At 39.5% G+C, this 23,935-nt stretch overlaps 1 protein-coding gene across 2 annotated transcripts in view; it reads left to right on the forward strand.

Moving 5' to 3' along the window:
* The first annotated feature begins 3,826 nt into the window (after positions 1 to 3,826).
* HACD2 (3-hydroxyacyl-CoA dehydratase 2) overlaps positions 3,827 to 23,935 on the forward strand; it is a 105,381-nt gene continuing 85,272 nt past the window's right edge. The window contains exons 1-2 of one of the 2 annotated variants that reach the window (XM_086675235.1): positions 3,827 to 4,033; positions 6,973 to 7,090. In XM_086675235.1, coding sequence (XP_086531361.1) covers positions 3,879 to 4,033; positions 6,973 to 7,090 — 273 coding nt within the window. In that variant the 5' untranslated portion in view covers positions 3,827 to 3,878. The remainder of the gene's footprint in view (positions 4,034 to 6,972; positions 7,091 to 23,935) is intronic. The other variant, XM_086675234.1, reaches the window with a different exon arrangement.

Consider the following 23,935-nt stretch of genomic DNA (forward strand, 5'->3'; position numbering starts at 1 on the left):
AAAGCGTCTATGTATATTTGGGTCTGTTCGTAGGCTCTCTATTCCACTCCATCAGCCTATTTGCCATCCATTTGCCACTACCATACTATCTTATTTACTATAATTTATAATAAATCTTGATATAGATCAAATTCTCCCAATATTTTGACAGTTCTTCAACCTTCACATTTCTATGTAAAATTTTAATTTCCTTATCCAATTCCACAAAAACAAAAATTAACAAATAAGAAAAACCACCTGATGAAAATTTGATCTGAGATTGCATGCAACTTTTAAATTAATTTAGGGAGAACTGTCATCTTTACCATATTGGGTCTTTCAATTTATGACTTATAACAGCATTCAAACCAGTCTTAAGGGTTAACTTGCTTCAAGCTTATGTACTTCTTGCTTGCTGACCTAAGTCCCTTGGTCTATAGCAGAACTAAATTACTTTCCTTGGGATTTGCAGACCACTGGCCTTGTGGAGTGAAGGACCAAATCTCCCAGAAGATAATGCCTGACTACACCTGAAAACAGCTGCTGATGATCCCAACAAGTCTGTTCAGTGTCATGTCAACATAGGACTAACGGCCTGGGCACTTGCTGCTCCTGCATATAGCCTCACTCCCTTTTCTCCTGCCTTCCCCCTTTAAAACCCTCCAACTTCATGTGGACGGTGATAATGGTCTTTGAGATGTTAGTCCACCATCTTCCCAAGTTGCTGGCTTCCTGAGTCAAGAAACCTTTCCTCTCCCACCATCACTTGTCTCAAGTATTGATTTTTGAGTGGCGAGCAGCTGAGTCTGAGTTCAGAACTAGTTCCCTGTCCAGTAACCAACTCAGAATGTCTCCACTTATTTTGGTTCTTCCTTAATGTCACCCAATGTTTTATTATTCTCTACATAGAATTGGAACATTAGCACAGAGGCCATGTAATTATGTACACATATTTTAAATTGTTATGTTTTCCTTATGAACTGAACCTTTTATCATGATTATCTCTAGTAATGCCTTTTGACTAATATCAATATAGATATAATTGCTGTATTAGTTTCCAATTGCTGCTATTACAAATTTCCCCAAGCTTAGTGCCTTAACACAATACAAACATATGATTTTATAATTCTGTAGGTCAGAAGTCTAAAACAGATCTCATTGGGCTGAAGTCAGATGTTGGCAGGACTATGTTTCTTGCTAGACAGAGAACCCATTTCCTTATATTTTCCTCATTCTAGAAGCCCCCTTCCTCCACCTTCAAAGCCAGAAACATTACATCTCTCTTTGCCTTTCTTCTACAGTTACATCCCCATCTGACTCTGATTCTTTTTCTGCCTCCCTTGGTGATTACACTGAGCCCACTCAGATAACCCAGGCCAATCTCTACATCTCAAGGTCCTTGATTTAATCACACATGCAAAATCCCTTTTGCTAAGGAAAATAACACCTATAATCTGAGCGTTTGTGTCCCCCCAAAATTCACATGTTGAAATCCTGATCTCCAACACACTGGTACTTTGAGGTGGGGCTTTTGGGGGTTATTAGGAGCTGTATTAGCACCCTTATAAGAGAGGCCCTAGAAAATTCCCATTGTTAGTCTCTCAATCTTAGCTCTGGTACTAGAGTTTACCCTCAGAGAAATCCTGGCTTTGGCTTTTGCTAACTGATCACTGTTATAATTTCAATGTCCTGTTCTTAACCACTACCAACAGAAGCTCATTCCCCATTTCTAGCTCCCCCTTTGGAGATCCCTTACTTTCCTGCATAGTTAGTAATGGTTTAAAAAGAATGTCATTTTTCTCCAGTCTTTGGGGGTTTTCTTGTCTTTTTTTTTTTTTTTTTTTTGGTAATGGAGTGTAGTAGGCTGTATAATGGCCCCGCAAATAGGGCCCTACTCTTTTTTTTTTTTTTTTATGTTTATTTTTGAAAGAGAGACAGAGTGCAAGCAGGGAAAGGGCAGAGAGAGAGAGTGAGATATAGAATCTAAAGCAGGCTCCAGGCTCTGAGCTGTCAGCACACAGCCCGATGCAGGGCTTGGACCCATGAACCGTGAGATCATGACATGAGCCCAAGTCTGACACTTAATGGACTGAGCCACCCAGGCACCCCAAATGCGTCCCTATTCTAATCCCCAGGATGTTACTTATATAGCAAAAGGAGCTGTGCAGGTATGACTACGTTAAGGATCTTGATATGGGGAAATTTTCCCAGATTATCCGGTTGAGCCCAATGTAAAGCCAAAGTTGTTTGTTATAAGACAGCAAGTGGAAATTGAGAGAGGGCAAATTCAGTAACAGAAGCACAGACTGAAGTGATGCAACTATCAGCCAAAGAATGCCAGCACTTCTAGAAGCTGGAGTAGGTAAGCAATGGATTCTCCCTTGGAACCTCCAAAAGAAACAGCTCTGCGTGCACCTATCTAAATCTAATTGATTAATTAACCTCTCCACTTGCATGTCTAATAAAAATTTCAAATTCAATGCATAAAAAACAAAATTCCTGATTTCTGCCTTCATAAGTTTCCTTTGTAACTCAGTTCCTCCAAGGTGCTCACAACATCTCCTTCACTTCATATTCCACATATAATATATACACAAATCTTATCAGGTCTTTTAAAATATGTCCAGAATTCAATTCAGTTTTCATCATCTCAATCACGACCACTCCAGCCTAAACCATTATCACTATGACCTTGATTACTGCAATAACTTCCTGATAACACCTTTCACCAACTAATAAATATTTATTTTCCACTGGCTCCTTCTATATGGTCTCTGGGAGACAGAAGACTTTATCTCTTTCATTTAGTGCCATGAACCCTCAATGCAACCTCACTGATGCTCCACTTGCTAGAATGGAGCCACAGACACAGCAATTCATTTAAGATGTTTGTGTGAAAATTAGCTGTAGGAGCCTTTTACAAATAAAAAAAAGCAATGAATGAGCGAGTGGGATCAGATGGTTGAAGCAGTTTCCATAAGCCTTCCCTGTTTCCCTCAGCGGACAGGTTTTCTGTCTAAGCCAACACCCTTCTGTTCTTGACCACTGTGGGTGGAAAATTTCTCGCTCCACTCTGCACCTCACCCTTAGCCGACTGCCTAATCACCTCGTCGTGGTCCCGCCTTGGCGACAGGTGAGCACACATGGCTTGGGTGGCAAGATGCACTTGAATCTTCCAGACCCTCACAAATGACACTGGATCCTTGGCCACACGTGCGACTTCAGTCGAATAGTAAAAAAGGCACACTTCTCGTTGACTTTCACTGTACCAGTAACTTGAAATTTAAAAGCCAGGGCAGAAACCTTCAGAGACTGAACCTTCAAGCTGGCTTCTGGGGAAAGAGCAGAGCGCACTCGCCATAAAGGCTCTTCTCTACTGGTCCCTGGGGTTGATGGGAAGCAATATTGGTCTGTATTACCCTGACCCAAAATGGCAGGTTATTAGATCACGTGCATAGCGGTGACGCTAGAGCCACTGGAAGCAAGATGAGAAGGGAGAAAGAAAGCATTTTCTTGATCCACTATGGAGGCAGAGGTTATAGGTGAGAGAATAGGGACGAGGAAGCATCCAGATGGCAGAAACTGCGGGCTTGGCAAGGGAGGCCATAGGCGACACTGACCTAACCCAAAATGGCTCCAGAGGTTATAACCGGGAGCGCAAAAAGAGGCGGTGATTACGGTGATCAAAGATGGCGCTGGCGTCTGAAGGGAGGTGACGGGCGGGGGGGTGCCAGGAGTGTCTTTGCCCTCTTCCAAGATGGCGGCCGTCGTGGGCGCTGTCTCTGGCTCCGCCCCACGGTCTCGGCCCCGCCCCTCCCTCGTCCCTCCCTCCGCCTCCTCTCAGTGCCGAGTCCGGGCGGTGGTGTTCTCGCAGGGAGAGCGTGCTCGGGGCCCTTGACATGGCGGCAGCGGCGGCTACTGCAGCGACAAAGGGGAATGGGGGTGGGGGGGGACGGGCCGGAGCCGGCGAAGCTGGCGGCGCGCGGAAAAAGAAGGGCCCAGGGCCTCTGGCCACGGCGTACCTGGTCATCTACAATGTGGTGATGACGGCGGGGTGAGGCCAGGGCTCGGGGAGGCGGGGAGCGAGCCTGGCCGGGGAGGGGGCTCTGCGGCCGGCGGGGCCTCCGGGCCCCCGCGCAGCGCAGCCCGGGCGGTGGGTGTCTGGGTCCGGGCTCCGGGGCACTGTGGGCAGCCGAGCGCTGAGCCGGCCCGGGTGCCTGCCCGGAACTCCCGTCTGGGCGAGGGGCCGAGCAAGTTCTCAGGGACTGGGTGTGCCCGAGCTGGAGTTCCCGGGCACCAAGGGGGTACGGGTTTGAAAGCCGCCCTGGGGCTGGTCCCCAGGGCCTTGGAAGGACGGGTGGGCTGGCCAGGGGTCGGCCATCCTGCAGCGCGGAGGAGAGCTCTGGCGGCAAGTCACGAATGCGAGCCATTTCCCCCAAGGGGAGTGGAGGGAGCTGTGGCTGCAGAGTGACCATATATTTAGGCGGCTGTTTTCAAAATCCAGACTGAGCTTTAATCTGAAAGGTAGTGGAAAAGCGTTCAAAGTTTTTGACCAGTGACATGAGCAGAGCTGTGCTTTAGATGAGTTGAGACTTTTTAGGAGGGATTGGGGTAAGGAAGAAGGAATTGGGGAGGAGGGCAATAGACCCTCCAAACTGGTTTTACCTTCTCTTGTTTCTCCCTCATTTCAGCCCATCCCTTGCCTCAGCAGGTTTAGTTCTAGTTCTGACACTAACTAGCTATGTGACCTTGGATAAATCACTTTGCTTTTCTTGTCCTCTGTTTCTCATCTATAAAACTAAAGAATTTGGGTTAGGTGGGCTCCAAGGTTCCTCCAATTCTTTGATCCCATAGTTTTGGTGAGGAAGATCACAGGATCAGACTATTTGTTGTTGTTGTTGTTGTTTTAAGATTTTATTTTTAAGTGATCTGCACCCAACGTGGTGGGGCTCAAACTTAGAACCCTAAGATCAAGAGTCGCATGCTCTGCCAGCAGCCAGCCAGGCGCCCCTGTTACGTATTTTTAATTCATATTCATTTATAAAAGATTTTCCCTAACATTTTATTATGAAAATACTTAAAGATGCAGAAAAGTTTAAAGAACTCTATGGTGAACATCTAGTTTTATTTATTTTTAAAATAGGTACTACATTGGCAGGTGTGTAATTCAAAATATTACCTAAGAGCATACAGTGAAACTCTTCCCTCTCACCCTTCATTTCCACCCAGATCCCCTCCCTGGAGGCAGCTAATTTTGTGATGCTTTCACATCTTCACATGCTGATACAAGCAAATATGTACACACACACACACACACACACACACACACACACACACACACACACACACCCTTTTTTAAAAATGCTAATGTCATGTTAGCATTTCAGCACCTTGCATTTTTCACCCAAATATATATAGAGAGAGGTTTGTGGACTTGATTGTTTTATTAGAAATGGCTGGTGTTGAAATGTAGTTTCAAAGAGATGGTGACTTGCTTGACTAGCTTGAGATCATGGAACTTGTTAGCCGGAGATCTATATCTAGAAACTATTTCTCTTGACTCACAGGCCAGTGAAGAAATACTACAGATGCAAGTTTTCTTTATCACATAAATCGTCACAGAGTGACTTTTATTTTTTTTTTATTTTTTTTTTTTATTAATTTTTTTTTTTCAACGTTTATTTATTTTTGGGACAGAGAGAGACAGAGCATGAACGGGGGAGGGACAGAGAGAGAGGGAGACACAGAATCGGAAACAGGCTCCAGGCTCTGAGCCATCAGCCCAGAGCCCGACGCGGGGCTCGAACTCACGGACCGCGAGATCGTGACCTGGCTGAAGTCGGACGCTTAACCGACTGCGCCACCCAGGCGCCCCAACAGAGTGACTTTTAAAAGAACATTCTGGAATATGTGTGTATTTATATCTGTATGTAAATTCTTATCAGCAAGGGCATTAATGAAAGCATTGGACTGGAAAGAGATTTTAAGGTTCATTGGGGAAAAAGGAAAGAAGCCTTTATTCCTAGGTGATAGAGAGTAGGGAGTGGTGTCTTAAGCCAAGAAGAGAAATTGGGATTTTGAGAATAAAGTAGGCTTTTTTTTTTTTTTTTTGTAGGCTGCTAATGTTGAGACAGTTACACCATTCAAGAATTCATTTCTTTTACAAATTCTTATTTGATGTCTTTGTATGATAGTTTCTGGAAATAACATAGATCATATATCCCACTGCCTGGTTGAGATTGTACATTATTTAGGTAAACCTATTGTTGCTTTCAAGGAGACATACCTTAATAATAAACGTCCATTTGTTTCATTATGGAGCTTAACAAAAAACTACAGGGCCTGAGAAATTCATTTTTGAGAAGGACACAACAGAAATGTAACATTCCCAGTGATAGGCCTAAGTGTTTCCCTGTTTTGTGTTTTGTATTGATCTGGATTAATTGATTTTGGGAAATTGAGCTAAAAATCCTTTTTTCTTTAAAAAACCCACCTTTTATTCTTATTTCATTTGCAATTTTAAAAGAATAGGGTATAGGTATGTTTCTGTGAGATACTTGTGACAATAGTTTAAAACCTCTTTTCTCCTCCCTATTATTATTACAGACCCTCTGACTGCACAGGCCATTTAAAATTTTCCTTTAACAGCTTTTTTTTTCTCTTGTCTTAGACATTCTGGCACTTAATTTAGCTGCTCAAGGACCAATTTAGCTTATTCTCTTCATTTTGGCCTTGTTCTCAACAGGCAAGTTTGCCAGAAAGCTGAGCTCCAGATGGGTGAGGTGCCACTGTGCTTTTGCAGAGCACTCTTGGTTGGGTGTTGGTGGTGGTGCATTACAGCTTGGCATTTGAGGGCCATAATTGATAAATCCAGGATGCTGATTCTTCAGGTCACCTTTAGCAGTATCTTTTGTTGCCAAATTTCAGTTACCTCAGATCCCCACTTTTTTTTTTCTCTCTCTAATGGCTCTTTTTTTTCCCTCTTTTTCACAGGTGGCTTGTTATAGCAGTTGGTCTGGTCAGAGCATACCTGGCTAAGGGTAGCTATCATAGCCTTTATTATTCCATTGAAAAGCCTTTGAAATTCTTCCAAACTGGAGCCTTATTGGAGGTAGGTACTCAGATTTGTTGTTGTTAGTGGTTTCCATCGTGATAAAATAAGAAACACGCTGCTGAATTATATTGAAGGAGCCATAACTCTGTTGGATTTCCTTTAAATTTGAGAACTTGCCTCATAGCATACTATAATGTTGATGACCAGATTTATCTTTGTGACATTCTGGATAAGGCAAAATCTCATTGAATTTATATTACCTGGAATATATTTTACATCCAACTTCTATTGGAAATCAAATGAAACAAGCTTATAAGAGGATTGTTTTTAATTCTAGGGAAATCCTAGGGAAGTGTTAGCAAACTCAGATACTCTCAGCAGCCAGCTTATGATGGAAACAGTGAAGCTGGTAAGTGTAGGATGTTAGGAATGGTAGATCTAAGAAACAGTAGAGCCTCTATAAATGCATCAAAAAATTGTTTTAAATAAATGTTCATTAATTTCCCTGTATGAAGAATAACACGTATCTAGTCCTGTCTCCTGTGTTCAGTATATGTTAGAGTTTTTGAGTTGCGAGTGACAAAAACTCAATGCAAACTATTCTGAGCAAAAAAAGGAATTTACTGGCTTTATAGTTGATAAAAATAAAGGGTTAACTTACAGAATCAAAGGGACCAGCTCAGTTATGAGACCCCAGGATTGGATTGGACTTTGTCAGACTCTTTCCACCTCTCATCTGTGTTTATGTCTGTTTCTCTTTGAATGTTGGTCTAAGGCTCCCCTACTATAGACTGCCTTCTCCACATGGAGAAGTTCTAGGGAAGGGTTCTGGTTGACCTTACTTAGACCAGTCACTCTTGCCTGTGATGTGAGATAGTTGATTAGCCAGGTCTAGGATATAAGCCCATCCTTCTGGCCAAAGGGACTATAAGCTTTGTGAATGGAAAAGGAGGTATAGGGTAGCTTTGGGCGCATAGTTCATTATGGTTGCAACAAAGATCTGGTATTCCGTTTCATTTCACTTAGCCTCCAGGACAAGCCCATCATGTCATTTGGAAGGTTATTACCTTTCACCTCCAGGAAATGACATGCAACACCTTAAGCTCCCACCTTCACATTTGAAAGCAGAAAGTTGTTTTCATTTTTTTTCCCTCTCAGCAGAGGTTTCAATACTGTCCATATGTACATGTTTTAGGCAGATGGTATGGAAAAGTGAGCTTCCAGCTGTGAATCCAAGTACCCGTATTGTAACTCTGCTGGTTTTATCAACTAACTCTGTGATTTTGGGCAAGTCATTTACTTCTTGTCCACAGCTTCTTCTCATTTGAAATAACTAGGTTAAAGTTGATTTCCAAAGCCCCCTCCTGCCCTAACAGTTTGAGTCTGAGGAAACTTCAGCAAATCCTTGTGGGGGCCATTTGTTAAACTTCGAGTTTTGAATTTTTTTGGAAAGAGCCAAAGTAAGTAGTACCTTGCCTCTCAGAGCTTTGGCCAGCACAATTCTCTCAAGCTGTAAAGAAGCAAGTTTGGAGCCAGGACCATGAGAAACTTGCCCCAGTGCTTGACACAGTACGCAGGTGTGCCCAATTAGAATATTTCATTAATTTAAAGGGGTTCTATCTCTGTAAGACTTTGTAATAACAGAGGTATGATTTTTAAAATTTCAGTTTGTCTCAGGGAAGGTAGTGACATTAAATATGTTATACACAAAATCCACTCAGGAACCAAATCTTACATTTTGAAGGATTAGCTCATTTATCCCTATAGAATTTTGAACAGGGATTTAAGAAAACATTTTGGATTTTTGGTTTTATCTCTGTTATCCTCACTCAGAACCAATTAGGTGACAAATCCTGGATTTAATTTTGGGAAAAGGATTTTGCAAAATGAAGTGAGGGCTCCCAGGAATAGCAGGGAATTAGCTGTGTAGTTGTCAGTCACGGCAGCAGACCCCTCAGCCTGGGGCAAGAGAGCAGGCTTATGAAAAGTGCATTTCCTGAGTGGTCGGTGAAAGGCTATTTCATGTCTACTCCACCTGCATCCTAGAATATATTACATGTGCACAGTGTTGTTGAAGTACAGATTAGTTATCCTCATGGGAATTATTAGTGTTTGACAATATATCTTTTTTGCAAGGGGAGAAAAGGAGAAAATGATCCCAGGGAGGTTGCTCATTTATACCTCTGTATGCTGAATGTCATTATAATTTTGTTTTATTGAAGGATAATTAGCATACAGTGTTAATAGTTTCAGGTGTGAAATATAGTGATTCAGCAGTTCTATACATTACTCAGTGCTTATCAAGATAAGTGTACTCTTAATCTCCTTTATCTGTTTCACCCGTCTCCCCCCAACCTCTGGCAACCAACAGTTTGTTCTCTATATTCAAGAGTCTGTTGGCGGTTTTTTTTATTTCCTAATATCCTGTCTTTGACTTTTATTTTCCTCTGTCTCTTTTGCATTTTTTGCCTTATTTTAAATTATAATTCTAGTATATTAATACACAATGTTGTATTAGTTTCGGTGTACAATATAATAATTCAGCAATTCTGTGCATTACTTAGTGCTCATCGTGATAAGTATACTTTTAATACCCTTCACCTATTTCACCCTTCCCCCCACCCACCTTCCCTCTGGTAACTATCAGTTTGTTCTCTCTCATTAAGAGTCCGTTTTTTGGGTTGTCTTTTTTTTCTTTGCTTGTTTGTTTTGTTTCTTAAATCCCACATATGAGTGAAATCATATGGTACTTGTCTTTCTCTACCTGACTTACTTCACTTAGCGTAATACTCTCTAAAATCATCCATGTTGTTGCAGATGGCAAGATCTCTTTCTTTTTTATGGCTGAGTAATGTAATATACGTATATGTATATATATATATATAATATATATAGTATTATATGTATATATAATATATCATTGTATATGTATACTACTATAAATGAGGTTACTTGTATCTTTGCATGCTGAGTGTTAGTAGATTTTGTGGGAGTTTGCTTAAAAAGCAAATGGAGATTACTTGTTGTTTGCAACAAACTTCAAATTTTTTTAGGAAAATGTAACACTATGCTTTTCAAAAGATTTAAAAACATATGCTAGGCAAGTGCAAATGGGATGAAGTAGTATAATAAAGTAAACGATTTTGCTTCTGAGGAAATTAAATAATGTCTTGCAAAATGGGTGTATAGATATACTGAGTCAGTGATACAATAATGTATCTTTTTTATAAAATGAACACAAATCCTAATGTTTTTGCATGCTTGTTGGACAGTGTCTTGAGTGTATTTTATAGATACTTTTGCAAGTTATTCCACAGGTGATCATTTAAATAAGTGTGTGCTAGGGGCGCCTGGGTGGCGCAGTCGGTTGAGCGTCCGACTTCAGCCAGGTCACGATCTCGCGGTCCGTGAGTTCGAGCCCCGCGTCGGGCTCTGGGCTGATGGCTCAGAGCCTGGAGCCTGTTTCCGATTCTGTGTCTCCCTCTCTCTCTGCCCCTCCCGTGTTCATGCTCTGTCTCTCTCTGTCCCAAAAATAAATAAAACGTTGAAAAAAAAAATTTAAAAAAAAAAAAATAAGTGTGTGCTTGAGTTGCTGTAATGTATGCCATGGAGGTTGAGCCCTTACTAATAGAGAGCTTAAAGTCTTGTTGGGTAGATGATTATATTAGGGCTCTTGGCTGGAGATTACAGAAACCTCCTTAACCAACTTGAACCATAAGGGGACTTTTTTATAAGTTTGTAAGATGTCCTATGGAATCCAAGGACAAGGATGCACCCAGAGCCCTTCAGGGAACCCAGGGATTCTTGCTGCACTCTTATCTCTGCTGTTCTCACTTTAATTGTGTCTGATTCTTTCTTCCCATCTTGCACACTAATTTTCTTGGTTTCTTAATCTACATGGCAAATAATGGTAATAGCCAAAAGCTTCTGAGACTATTGCTCCTGCAAACAAGGGAGCAACTAATTAGAAATAGAATCCTACCTGCTCCCAATTCCACATTCCCAGTGAAGGGTCTGAATTGTCCAGCTTGAATCAGGTTCTCATTCCTGGTCACCTGGTAGACAGGAGCAATTAGTCATATTAACCATACAGAAGTTGGAGGGAAGGGCTAATTTCTAGAAAAAAGGGTACTAGGTGGAAAGCCCAGTAAGTATTTACCAAGGCACTGAAACACAGTACAACCAAAATTATAACGTTTGAAATGATTTATAAATTGACAGAAGATGAAATATACTGATAATCTTGTGAGCCAAGAGGTCAGTGAATGAATATAGTGTGTCTTGAATTGAATCTTGAGTAATCCTGAGAGCTAATTAACATATGTAGGAAAAATATATTTTAAAAATGTCATTCGTGGGTAAACAAATTTCCATACCATAAAATTAATGAATTGGTGATACATGTTATGACACAGACGAATCTTGAAAACATTATGCTATATGAAAGAAGCCAGACACAGAACAACACACATTATGTGATTCTATTTATATGAAATGTCCAGAGAGGCAAATCCATTGAGACAGAAAGTAGATTAGTGGTTGCCAGGGGCTGTGGGGAGGACAGAATAGGGAGTGACTGCTAATGGGTACAGGATTTCTTAAGGTGATGACAGTATTCTGGAATTAGTGGTGATGGTTGCACAACCTTGCAAATGTACTAAAAACTGCTGAATTGTACACTTTACATGGTGAATTTTGTGGTATGTAAATTATGCATCAATTTTTAAAAAATTCATCTATAATAAGCTGTGGGTAAATTTTCTTCTTCATTTCTGTTTTTGATCTGTGATATTCATTGATAAGGATAGACTGCCTTTCCAGCTTTGTTAGAGTTGAGTTAAAGGTTAGAATTTAGTAGATTGATGTTGTATTATGACAGTTTAAAATTATTTCTGAGAGAATTTGGATTCAGTTAACATAAGACTATAATTATAGCAAAGACACTTAAATACTCATGATTGGATATACTTCAGTGATTGGCAGTCTGATTCCAGTGGTTTAAGAATGGCTCTGCAAAGACATTAATTGTTGAGACTGAAATAGAGCGTCATCAACATATGTACATCACTATATATATCACTTACCTATCACTGTCCAGCTGGGAATGCCTACTGGACCACAGGAATTCCTTTTCTTCCCATTCTCTTCCAGATCCTTCTATTGTTTGGAACCCCCTCACCTACAAAAAAAAAAAAAAACAAAAGAGGGAAAACACCCCAGTCTCACTTGTGATCTTTTCTTAGAGTTTGTCTAGGGCTGAGGCTGCAGTGGCACAACTAGTTCCAGAGAAGCAGTGGAGGAGAGTGGACAGTTTTTGTTGTGTCTTCTTACCCTACGACCATTTTCCAAACCCCATCTCTGTAATCTGTTCTGACTCATTGTGCTTCATCTTTCAACTGCTTTCAGACCCTTTAATGACATATTCAGGAAGCTGACTTTGATTATTTCTCTAAAATAAAGCAAAATGTTAAGAACTTGTAGTGTCCATAAGAAGAAGGGGGCTCCCAGCTTGTCTTCCTGCCAGTTTTTCTGTCTGTTTACCTCAAATGGTAGATGACTTTTTTTTTTTTTTAATGTTTACTTATTTATCTTTGAGAGGGAGAAGGAGAGCACGTGCATGCCTGGGAAGAGGGTCAGAGAGAGAAGAGAGAGAGAATCCCAAGCAGGCTCCGTGCTGTTCATATTGTGATCCCACAAACGGGAGATCATGACCTCAGCTGAAATCAGGAGTTGGATGCTTGACCAACTGAGCCACCAGGCTCCCCTAGATGACTTTTTTTCCCATAGGGATGCTTGGAGGTTACGTTCTGTGGCATTTAAAAAAAAATTTTTTTTTTTTTAATGTTTATTTATTTTTGAGAGAGAGAGAGAGGGAGACACAGAATCCGAAGTACGCTCTGGGCTCTCTGAGCTGTCAGCACAAAGCCTGACGTGGGGCTTGAACTCATGGAACCGTGAGATCGTGACCCGAGCCGAAGTTGGCCACTTAACCGATTGAGCCACCCAGGTGCCCACCCCTCTTTGGCATTATTAATATGGTAGTATTAATATGGTAGTATGCTTCAGGAACATCATTGGTTAAGTTTACTTTGTGTACTTGTCTGGGGACATGACCACCATCTGTAATATTTTTCCTCCCCGTGAAAACATGATAACTTCTCAAAAATAATAATTTAAAAAGGAAATTTTGAAACACAAGCTAAATGTACATTTTAGACTACCTTTATTCTGAAGACTTGTTTTGAGAAAACAGACCTCTAAAAGAGACCTCTGAAATGCTCACAGAGCAGTCATAGTGGGGATATTTCACAAAAACAGAAATGACAACAAACCTCAGACAAAGTAGCTTCAAAAACACTGAAAACCAGAGGTAAACTAGGGAACTTGGGTGTAATTAATGTCACAACGTTAGAAGGGAAGAGGGATCCTGTGGGAAACAGGAGCCCACCCACACAGGCCTTCCTGCTTGATGACTCAAGCAAATAGAAGAAAATTGATATGGCATTCAAACAGGTGAGACAGCTAATGGCTATAGAAAGGAATGGACAGAACATTTTTTTAAGTGAACTAAAAATATAGGTGGTGTCAGTACAGGGCAGGAAGGAGGCCATAGTGCAGAGAAAGTAGGTGATACTAAAGATCAAGAAAAGGCAAGAATTCCCAGTTATAGGCTGAGATTAAATAGATTGCAGAGCAGAAGCCATTGAGAATGTTCAGAATTCACCATTTCGAATATAAAAAAGAACATTATAAAATATGTAGTGCCAAGCAGATCAGAAATACTACGTGTTGGTGGATTAGCTAACGTGTGAATGATTGTCTGAACAATAGGAAAGCGAAATATATGAGAAAGTAGTGAAATTCAACAGACAAATAATAATGCAATAAGAACTGATGTATCTGGATTGAGGGTATACAACTTGTTCAAAAAGTAAGGTTGGAACAACAACAATAGAAAAGGTTGGAACGTGTAACTCGTAATCAGGAAAAATTCTAGAAAACTTTTCTGAAACTGAAAGACCAACTCAGTATGCTAATTGAGAGTATTTGGAGTTCCACATTGGAGCTGTTTTTCAAGAAAAAAATCCTTTCCCTTTTTAGGCACCTATTTGTTAAATTTTTAAACTCAAAACAAAGATTAGCAATTTCCAGCAGAAAAGAGATCTTAAAATGTTACAGTAAAACAGCCTAAGGCCCTAGACTTTGAAGAATAAAAAAATTCACATGAAGCTAGGAGAAAGCATTAGGTTCCTGGGTAACCTTGCAATTTCCTACAGATGGAGACAATTTGAGAATACCTACAAAAAGGAATAAAACTTTGGAAAAGCCTTATCAAAGGGTATTTGGCTCTTACGTAAATAAAATTAACTATGTCTTTAGAGTAGCAATGTTCTGAATCTGTGCCATTTGATACAGCAGCCACTATCACATGTGGCTGTTGAGCCCTTGAAATGGGGCTGATGGGACTGAGAAACTTGAGTTTTAAGTTTTATTTATTTTTAGTTTAAATTTCAATAGGCACATGTGGGTAGTGGCCACTCCACTGGAGAGCATAGCTTTAGAGCATGATCCGGATTGCAAGGTGTCCATTTGGCATTTGATAAGATAATTCATATCTGACCCAAGTAGAATGAAATAGGAAGGAGAGTAAAGAAGCAAAGGGAGACAAACTTAACAGTGTAAATTCTGTGTCACTCCAGAATTCAAATTCCTAATTCATAAGGTGAAAATAATAAGAACGATTATTAGACTATGTTGATGTGTTTAGATTAGGAAAAATAGGAAAAAAGCAAATTGCAGGTAATGGGAGAGGTATGGAAGGGTATGTATGAAGCTGCTACTGGTGCTTATCCCCATGGAAGGGTGTGGTATTTGGGGGAGAATAAAAGGGAACTTCTCCTTTTTACTCTCTATACTTCAGTGTGTGCTTATATATCACTTCCATGACTCTTGAAATAAAAGGGAAGGTATAATAAACATAATATGTGGGACACTTGGGTAGCTCAGTCAGTTGAACATCTGACTCTTGATTTTGGCTCAGGTCATGACCCCAGCATCATGGGATTGAGCCCTACATGGGGGCCCTGTGCTGATCATGGAGCCTGCTTAAGGTTCCCTCTGCTCCTCTTCCCTGCTCACGCTCACTGTCTCTGTCTCAAAAATAAAAAAATAAATAAAAATAAAAAATAAATGCAACACGTAATACAATGTAATAGGAAACAAAAAGAGAAAAATAAGATTAAAACATTTTTTGAAAAAAGAAGAAAATAGGCAGTTTAGATAGATTACCTTGTGACTTAAAATGATGTACAGAATTTTACATCTGCTGTTAAAAAAGAAAAAGGAAAGGGACGCCTGGGTGGGCTCAATTGATTGAGTGCCTGACTCTTGATTTCTGCTCAGGTCATGATCTCACGGTTGTTGGGCTTCAAGCTGGGTGTGGAGCCTGCTTAAGATTCTTTCTCTCTCTCTCTCTCTCCCTCTCCCCCTACTCTCAAAAAAAATAACAAAAAATAAAAAAGGAACAATAACAGTAAACCAAAAAGATAACCAAGTATAGCACAAATGTATCATTTCTACTATTTATACAAATAGATTCATTAATTTTATCAAAATAAAAAGGTATAGTGATGGTTAACATTTTAAAAAACAAAATTCAGCAACCTGTTGCCTATAAAAGACAAGCTTATTGAAGGACAAACCAGCCTGCCGTGACCAAGCATACAAGAAAAACAGGACCTCCCAGTTACAGCATAAGATAAAGTTGATAGCAGACCAGAAGCCAAAGGGAAACTGGCAGAGTTCACAGTTTGTCATGCAGGAGGAACATGGCAGACATGTTGGTGAAATTAGTTGATGGGTAAATGATTATCATAGAAAAGCTGGCAGAAATGTTACAGAAGTAAAATTAGAATTGTACTTAAGAAGTGTCACGGTATATGTAAAAGAACACTGGAGACAAGAAATTTGGGTACTGAGACTTTACCTAAAGTGTTTTCCCAGTTTTAAGTTCAGTGAGGCTTCAGCATTTCATTATCAGATTACAAAAATAAAACAGATTGGGTGCCTGGGTAGTCCAGTTGGTTGAGCATCTGACTTTGGCTTAGGTCATGCTCTTGCGATTCATGAGTTCGAGCTCCACTCCACTTTCGATTCTCTGTCCCCCTCTCACTTTCCGTCCCCTGCTTCCATGCTCTTAAAAAAAAAAAAAAAAGAAAGCAAGTAACAAATTGATAAATTATAGAGGTTAGTATAGTAAGAAAAGTAAAATTAAGTGACAGAAGGTAATGGTAATTAAGGAAATTTCACCTGTTTTCTCCTTTAAAAATGACATAAAAGGGTTTTGAAAACAAGTTTAGATTGGAGTCTTTCAGGGAGTCCAATAAATACCCCCTTTTTCTTGCTTATGTTCTGAACATTGGGAAATAACTCAAAGGAATTGAATAAGGATCCTAAAAACTTTATTAGCAATAAAGGCCTGATAGTAGCTGTAAGACAGGTAAACTTGTCTTACTGCATGTAGTGCATTTGTTTATTGTTGTAGTCAATTTTTGGCAAATTTCTAGTATTTGTAGTCAAGGATGTCCTATTTCAAACAGTGAAACGTGAACATACAATTGCTAAAATAAACATATACTGTAAGTGTATTAGAAAATCAATTCCCATAAGCAGATACTGAGGAATCTGAGAGTCTCCAGGTCTCCTGCTGCACCTGTTGATACCAGAAAGCATTTAGCTTTTATAAGACCCTATCAGGATCATGTAGATCTATTGGGAAGAATATGGATTTTATGATGGAGGCTGTGTGTTAGTGTGCAAGCTAAACAGATTTGCTAACTGAACTCCAGAATTAGATCACCACCCACCCTATCCTAGGCAGCAGCGGCCCCGGGTGGTGAGGAGTAAATAGAGAACTTGAAGTTCTTTGTGAAAACCCCAGGGTAGAGCTGAGTCGAGCATTCCCCACCTATTCTTCCCAAATTTACTGCTCAGATGAGTCATTCTTCCTTTCCTGGGGTAAAGTGATTAGCAGGTGGAGAGAGACCAGAAATATTTGGGGAGATAACCCTTCTCATAGAAGTCAGAAGAGATGAAAAGGTGTTTCCCTCTAATCATAAGTTCTATATATTCATTTTAGAAAAAAAAAACAGATAAGCATAAAGAAGAAAATGGATGGAATCAATGTTTTAAGAAAATGGAATCATACATACATATGGTATGATGATTTTCAAAACTAACCAGATACTGATAAACATAACTCAGATTAGTTCTGGACCTCTCCACAGTAACATGAATGTGGTAGACATTTCTTGGGGAGCTGGCCAGCTCAGGAGATTTTGTCCTCACTGGAAATTCTCCCAGTTCTATGGCTATACCTCTGTTTCTTGATAGCAATGAAATCTCTACTGCCTCTCAGGCCATGACTGGCTGATCCAGGGGTATACACCTGGCCCACACTACACTCGCCAGATTTTTCTTCTCCCAAGAATTTGGAATTTTGAGTTGAAAGATATTGGGGCCCATTGTAGCCTAGTCACATTAAATCTATGAGCTACAGCTGAGGTCTCCAAAGGTGCCTCAGTTCTGATTCCTCTTGAGATTTGCTAAACTTTATTGTGAGCAAATTTTGATTGCCATAGTCAGTAGAGTTGTGACTAGATGTTTTACAACACCTGAGGGAGTCCAACTCAGTAAAGATTTTTCTTGCATCTATCCTGACTTTTGTATATCCCCCAGGCTAACCACTGTGTAAATATAAATTGATAGCTTTGTGTAGTACATATTGATACTAAAATATCCTCATGAGAAATGAAGCAAAAAGCTTAAGTTAGAAGAAGGTCGTTGTCTTAATTTTCTATTGCTGCTTCAAAGTCCAGATCTCATGGGCACCTGGGTGGCTCAGTTAGTTAAGTGTCTGTCTTTGGCTCAGGTCATGATCTCCCGGTTTATGAGTTTGAGCCCCACATCAAGCTCTCTGCTGTTAGCGCAGAGCCTGCTTTGGATCCTCTGCCTCCCTCTCTCTCTCTGCCCCTCCTCGTTCTCCCTCTCTCTCTCTCTTTCAAAAATAAACATTTAAAAAATAAAGATCTCATAAACTTAGCAGCTTGCTTTTAAAATAACACTCATTTATTAACTCATGGTTCCGTAAGTCAAAAGCTGGACTTGGCTGGGTTGTCCACACAGAGTCTCATAAGACTTAAATTAAGGTGTGGGTCAGGCTGGCCCTAATCTCTGGGCTCTAGGGAAGAATCTGCTAATAAGCTCATTCAGCTTGTTGGCAGAATCCAGTTCTTGTGGTTGAAGGTCTGACATCCACTTCCCTTGCTGTCAGCTGGAGGTCACTTCCTGCTTCTGCCACCAGCTTTGCTTTTAAAGGGCTCACTTTGTTGGATCAGGTCTATCCATATAATCTCCATATTTTAGAATCAATGGATTTGGGACTTTAATTACATTTGTAAAAGTACCTAGATTAGTGTTTGGATAACCACCAAATAGGAATCATGGGGAATCATCTTTAGAATTTTGCCTGCCACAGTTGATATAAAAAGTGAACCTGAGTGAAATAAAGCTATCATCACAAAATAATTGAGTAATTTGTTCACTCTGCCCATTGTACTCTGTAAGTATTAACACCATTTCCAACTTGCTTATTTAGTTGAAAAGGATTTCAGTGTGATAGTGTTGTTATTGCAAAAGCAATGAAATGGACTGAAATGATGTAACAGGGGATTTGAGATTCCTGTTCAGACTTCAGTTATTAAGTTAGTGAAGGTACATGAAATACAGGGATCTCCTTGGATTTTTAAAACATAACTATTTTAATATTTCTTATTAATTGTCTTTTGGGGATTACCATAGTTTTTCGGTTTTATCCTCTAAGTATCCAATCTGTTACACAATTGCTTTATTATAAGCCTTTTGCATTATTGGTTTATTTGTTTTTATCTAATCCATCTCTGCCTTGTTGCACCATTCAAAGAATGTGGACATAAGGATAGGCTTTCTGTGATACTTTCTTCCTACCTTATCTCATGACATAACCTAGAGGATTATTTTGACACCACACTTACAAATGAATAAGACCTGGCTCATTTGTGATGATACTGTACTTTCTTTTTTTTTCTTTTGATGTTTTTACTTTGGCTGTTATTTATCTTGGTGAATATTCTAACTTCAGTTAAGATTACTTCTCTATGTCCATTACTATATTAATACTATTTTTTATTCTAGTGTTGGTCTGTATCTCTGCTTTTTTATTGTTCTGTGCTAGTTCAAAGTGCTTTCTGATATTCTTATTTTTATTTTATTTTTTAAACACTTATTTATTTTGAGAGATAGAGAGAGACTGAGCATGAGCCGGGGAGGGGCAGAGAGAGAGGTAGACACAGAATCCGAAGCAGGCTCCACTCTGAGCCATCAGCACAGAGCCCAATGTGGGGCTTGAACCCACGAACTGGGAGATTATGACCTGAGCCAAAGTCAGATGCTTAACCGACTGAGCCACCCAGGCGCCCCTGATAGTCTTATTTTTAAATCCAAACTTATTTTTCATAAATTGTCACATACATCTGACTGCTTCATTATGTACCCAAACATTTGTATACTGAAATACATTTTTTAAAAAGTAAATTACTTTCTATTTCGTCTTTGCATATCAGTTAGAACATCGTACTTTTTAAAAATGTTTGGGTGGATAAATGATATCATCTGTGAATTTCATTTCAGGATAGAAGAGGTATTATAAAATATATGTGATTAAAAAGGGGAGATAGAGTCTACTAGGACTGACTTGCTATTCTGTCACACAAAGAAAACGTGATAGCCCTTAAGCACTCTACAGTTGATGCTTACACAACACAGAGGTTGGGGCACCAACCTCCTATGCAGTTGAAAATCCATGTATAACTTTTGACTCCCCAAAAACTTAACTCCTAATAGCCTACTATTGGCCAGAAGCTTTACCAATAACATAAACAGTTGATAAATTATAAGGAAGAGAAAATGCAGTTATTGTACAGTACATTAGTAGAGTGAGGCACCACACCTGTCCTCATCCCCACCCAAAGTTAGCAAAGCTGGATCCTGGAGTCATGCCCGGTCTGTGCTCCTCTTCCCAGGAATGTAGAAAACCTCATTCTAAGCACAGTTCAGGGGAAGTCAGAGAACTGGCAAAGGCAGAGCACTTTTAGACCTTCTCTGTAGGTCACTTGCTTCACCTGACCCCCCTTTACATAGTTCTAATACAGTTTCTGCTTGTGGGAAATGCTGGCAAGCCAAGAGAGGCCAGTTCCCCTTGAGTATTGTTTCCCAGCCTTAGAGAGTTTTCAGCACCGTGGACAGCACCCCCTCCCTGCTTTTTCTCTCTGCAACCTAGGTTTCTGCCTGATGCTATCCTGCACCCAGAGTTCTTCTGGAACTCCAGGTTATCATTCTGTGGTCCTTGGACCACTCTGGCCAGTGACTGGCCCTGCCACTTTGTTGAGAATCCCTCCCCAGAGCTGGTTCCTTTGCGTCTCTCAGTTGAAGACTTCAATGAACCCAGCTTCCCCAACGTGGGCGGTATGGTAAGGAGTGCCAGGAGCAGGCAGGAGCCCTACTGTCCCAGCTTTCTCCATATGTTTCTTCCACCTTCTCTTCACTTCTAAATATTTGGCAACCTCTATCTTTTTAATCACTATATAAAATATGTGTTTATTGAAAAAAATCTGAGTGTAAGTGGACCCATGCAGTTCAAACTATTGTTGTGTAAGGATCAACTGTATATCCTTTGCTGTAATGTCCAATTGTTAATCAGCTGCCTGGATGGGTGCCTTACCACATACGTGGATAGGTTTTCTATTTGTGCACTGTCATTTGTCTTGTCTCAGCATGCTCTTTATTCATGTCTTTCATTCCTCATTTAAATCTATAGACATCTTAGTTTTCCTCAACTTTGCAGCAGGAGGTCCAGTTTATCTTGTCATATTCACACATTTGAGATTCTTAGCAGTGTTTTCTTTTGAAAAAGATTATAAGATTTGCAGTGTAATAATGCTTTTCTTGTCAATTATCAACAAATTTGTGAAGCTTGATTTTTTTTTTTTAATCCAAGCCTCCTTCACTTCCCCCCACCCCAATTTAGTGAAATAACAATTTTTGAGTATATGGTCTTATATTTTAGATGAGCTAAGTCTTGTCAAGTTATAACTTCAGATATCTTCTGACTAATGTGCAATAAAATAATATGATAGAAAAATCAGTAGAGTAGAAATAGAGCCTAGATTCTGGACCCTGGTTACTACTTTGGGCAATTTGAACAGCTTTTCTTAGCCTTGATTTTCTCATCTGTAAGTAGAGATAACTGTCCTATCTGCCAGGGTTGTTGTTAGGACCAAATAATAAACTGCTACAGAAATGTGAATTCTAAAGTGTACTACAATAGCTGATAGGTCTTATCATCCAGAAAAGCTTTGATCATTAAATAATATTATGGATGGGTGCAGATTACATTTTTATTATTATATAAGTTTCAGGTATACAGCTTTACAATTCAATATCTGTATACACTACAAAGTGGTCACCATAAGTCTAGTTCCCAACCATACCATTGACCCCCTTCACCCCTTTCACCCACCCCGTAGCCCCCTTCCCTTCTGGTAACCATTAGTCTGTTCTCTGTGAGTTGTTTTTGTTTTATTTTGTTCACTTGTTTTGTTGTTTTTTACATATGAGTGAAATCATATGATATTTGTCTTTCTCTATCTGACTTATTTTGTTGAGCATAATGCCCTCAAGGTCTATCCATGTTGTAGCAAATGGCAAGATTCATTCTTTTTTATGGCTGAGTAGTATGCCATTTTATAAATATGCCACATCTTCTTTATCCATTCAGCTGTTAATGGACACTTAGGTTGTTTTCATATCTTGGTTATTATAAATAATGCTACAGTGAACATAGGGGTGCATGTATCTTTTTGAATTCGTGTTTTTATATTCTTCACATAAATATGAAGTGGAATAGATGGGTCATATGGTAGATTTATCCTTTTTTTTCTCATTTATTTATTTATTTTGTGGGGGAGTGAGCATTCTTGTCTTTTTCCTGTTCTTAAGAGGAAAAGTTTTTGGGGTGCCTGGGTGGCTCAGTTGGCTAAGCATCCGACTTCAGCTCAGGTCATGATCTTGCAGTTCATGAGTTTGAGCCCCACATCGGGCTCCGTGCTGACAGCTCAGAGTCTGGAGCCTGCTTCAGATTCTGTGTCTCCTTCTTTATCTGCCCCTCCCCTGCTCATGCTTGCTCTCTCTCTCTCAAAAAATAAATACACATTAAAAAAATTTAAGAGGAAAAGCTTTCAACTATTCACTGCTGAATACAAGAAAAAAAATATGTTAGCTGTAGAATTGTCATTTATGCCCTTTATTATATTGAGGTACATTCCCTCTGTACCTACTTTGTTGAGAGTTTTTATCATAAATGGATGTTGAATTTTGTTGAGTGCTCTTTTTTTGCATCTATTGAGATCATATGATTTTTATTTTTCACTGTGTTAATGTAATGTATCATATTGATTTGCACCTGTTGAACCATCCTTGCATCCCAAGAATAAATCTCATTGGATCATGGTGTATGATCCTTTTAATGCATTGTTGGATTTAGCTTGCTAAAATTTGTTGAGGATTTTACATCTATTTTTATCAAGGATATTGGCCTGGTAATTTCTTTTTTGTGTGTGATGTCCTTGTCTGATTTTGGTGTTGGTGGTGCCGGCCTCATAAAATACATTTGGAAGCTTTTCTTTCTCCCGTTTTTTGGAAGAGTTTGAAAAGGACAGGTATTAAGTCTTCTTTGAATGGTAGAATTTGCCAGTGAGGCCACCTGGTCCTGGACTTTTGTTTGTTGGGAGGTTTTTGATTACTGTTTCAGTCTCCTTGCTAGTTATCAATCTATTCTGATTTTCTGTTTCTTCATGTTTCAGTCTTGGCAGATTATATGTTTCTAGGAATTTACCCATTTCTCCTAGGTTGTTATTTCTTGGTCTCAATTGTAACTTCTCTTTCATTTCTGATTTTATGTATTTGAGCCCTCTCTTCTGTTTTTCTTGCTTGGTTTAGCTAAGGGTTTGTTGATTTTCTCTTTTCAAAGAGCCAGCTCTTGCTTTCATTGTTTTTTTGTTTTGTTTTGTTTTTATTGTGCTTTGAATCTCTATTTCATTTATTTCTACTCTGATCTTATTATTTTCTTCCTTCTACTAATTTGAGGCTTTGTTTGTTCTTCTTTTTCTAGTTCCTTTAGGTGCAAAGTTAGATTGCTTATTTGAGGTATTTTGTTTCTTGACGTGGCTCTGTTTTGCTCTGAACTTCCCTCTTAGAACCACTTCTGCTGCATCCCATAGATTTTGATGTGTTGGATTTTTGTATTCATTTGTCTCTAGGTATTTTATTTCTCCTTCGGTTTCTTGGATGAACTATTGACTGCTCAGGAGCATGCTGCTTAATCTCCATATTTTTGTGGGGTTTTTTTTTTCCTTGTAATTAATTTCTAGTTTCATACCATTGTGGTCAGAAAAAATGGTTATAATATGATGTCAATCTTTTTCATTTTATCGAGACTTGCTTTTTGGCCCAGCATGTGATCTGTCCTGGAGAATGTTCCATGTGCAATTGAGAAGAATGTGTTTTCTGCTGCTTTGGGATGGAATGTTCTGTATATATCTATTAAGTCCATCAGGTCTAATGTGTTGTTTAAGGCTAGTGTTTGCTAATTGATTTTTTGTCTGGATGATCTATCTATTGATGAAAGTAGGGTATTAAAATCTCCTACTGTTACTGTGTTTATGATTTCAGGTCCTCCCTTTAGGTCTGTTAATATTTGTTTTCTATGTTTTGGCAGTCCTATGTTGGGTGCATATGTATTTATAAATG

This window comes from Puma concolor, chromosome C2 (assembly GCF_028749965.1).
Source record: "Puma concolor isolate L17-30 chromosome C2, mPumCon1.1.hap2, whole genome shotgun sequence".
In the NCBI taxonomy this organism is placed as follows: Eukaryota; Metazoa; Chordata; class Mammalia; order Carnivora; family Felidae; genus Puma; species Puma concolor.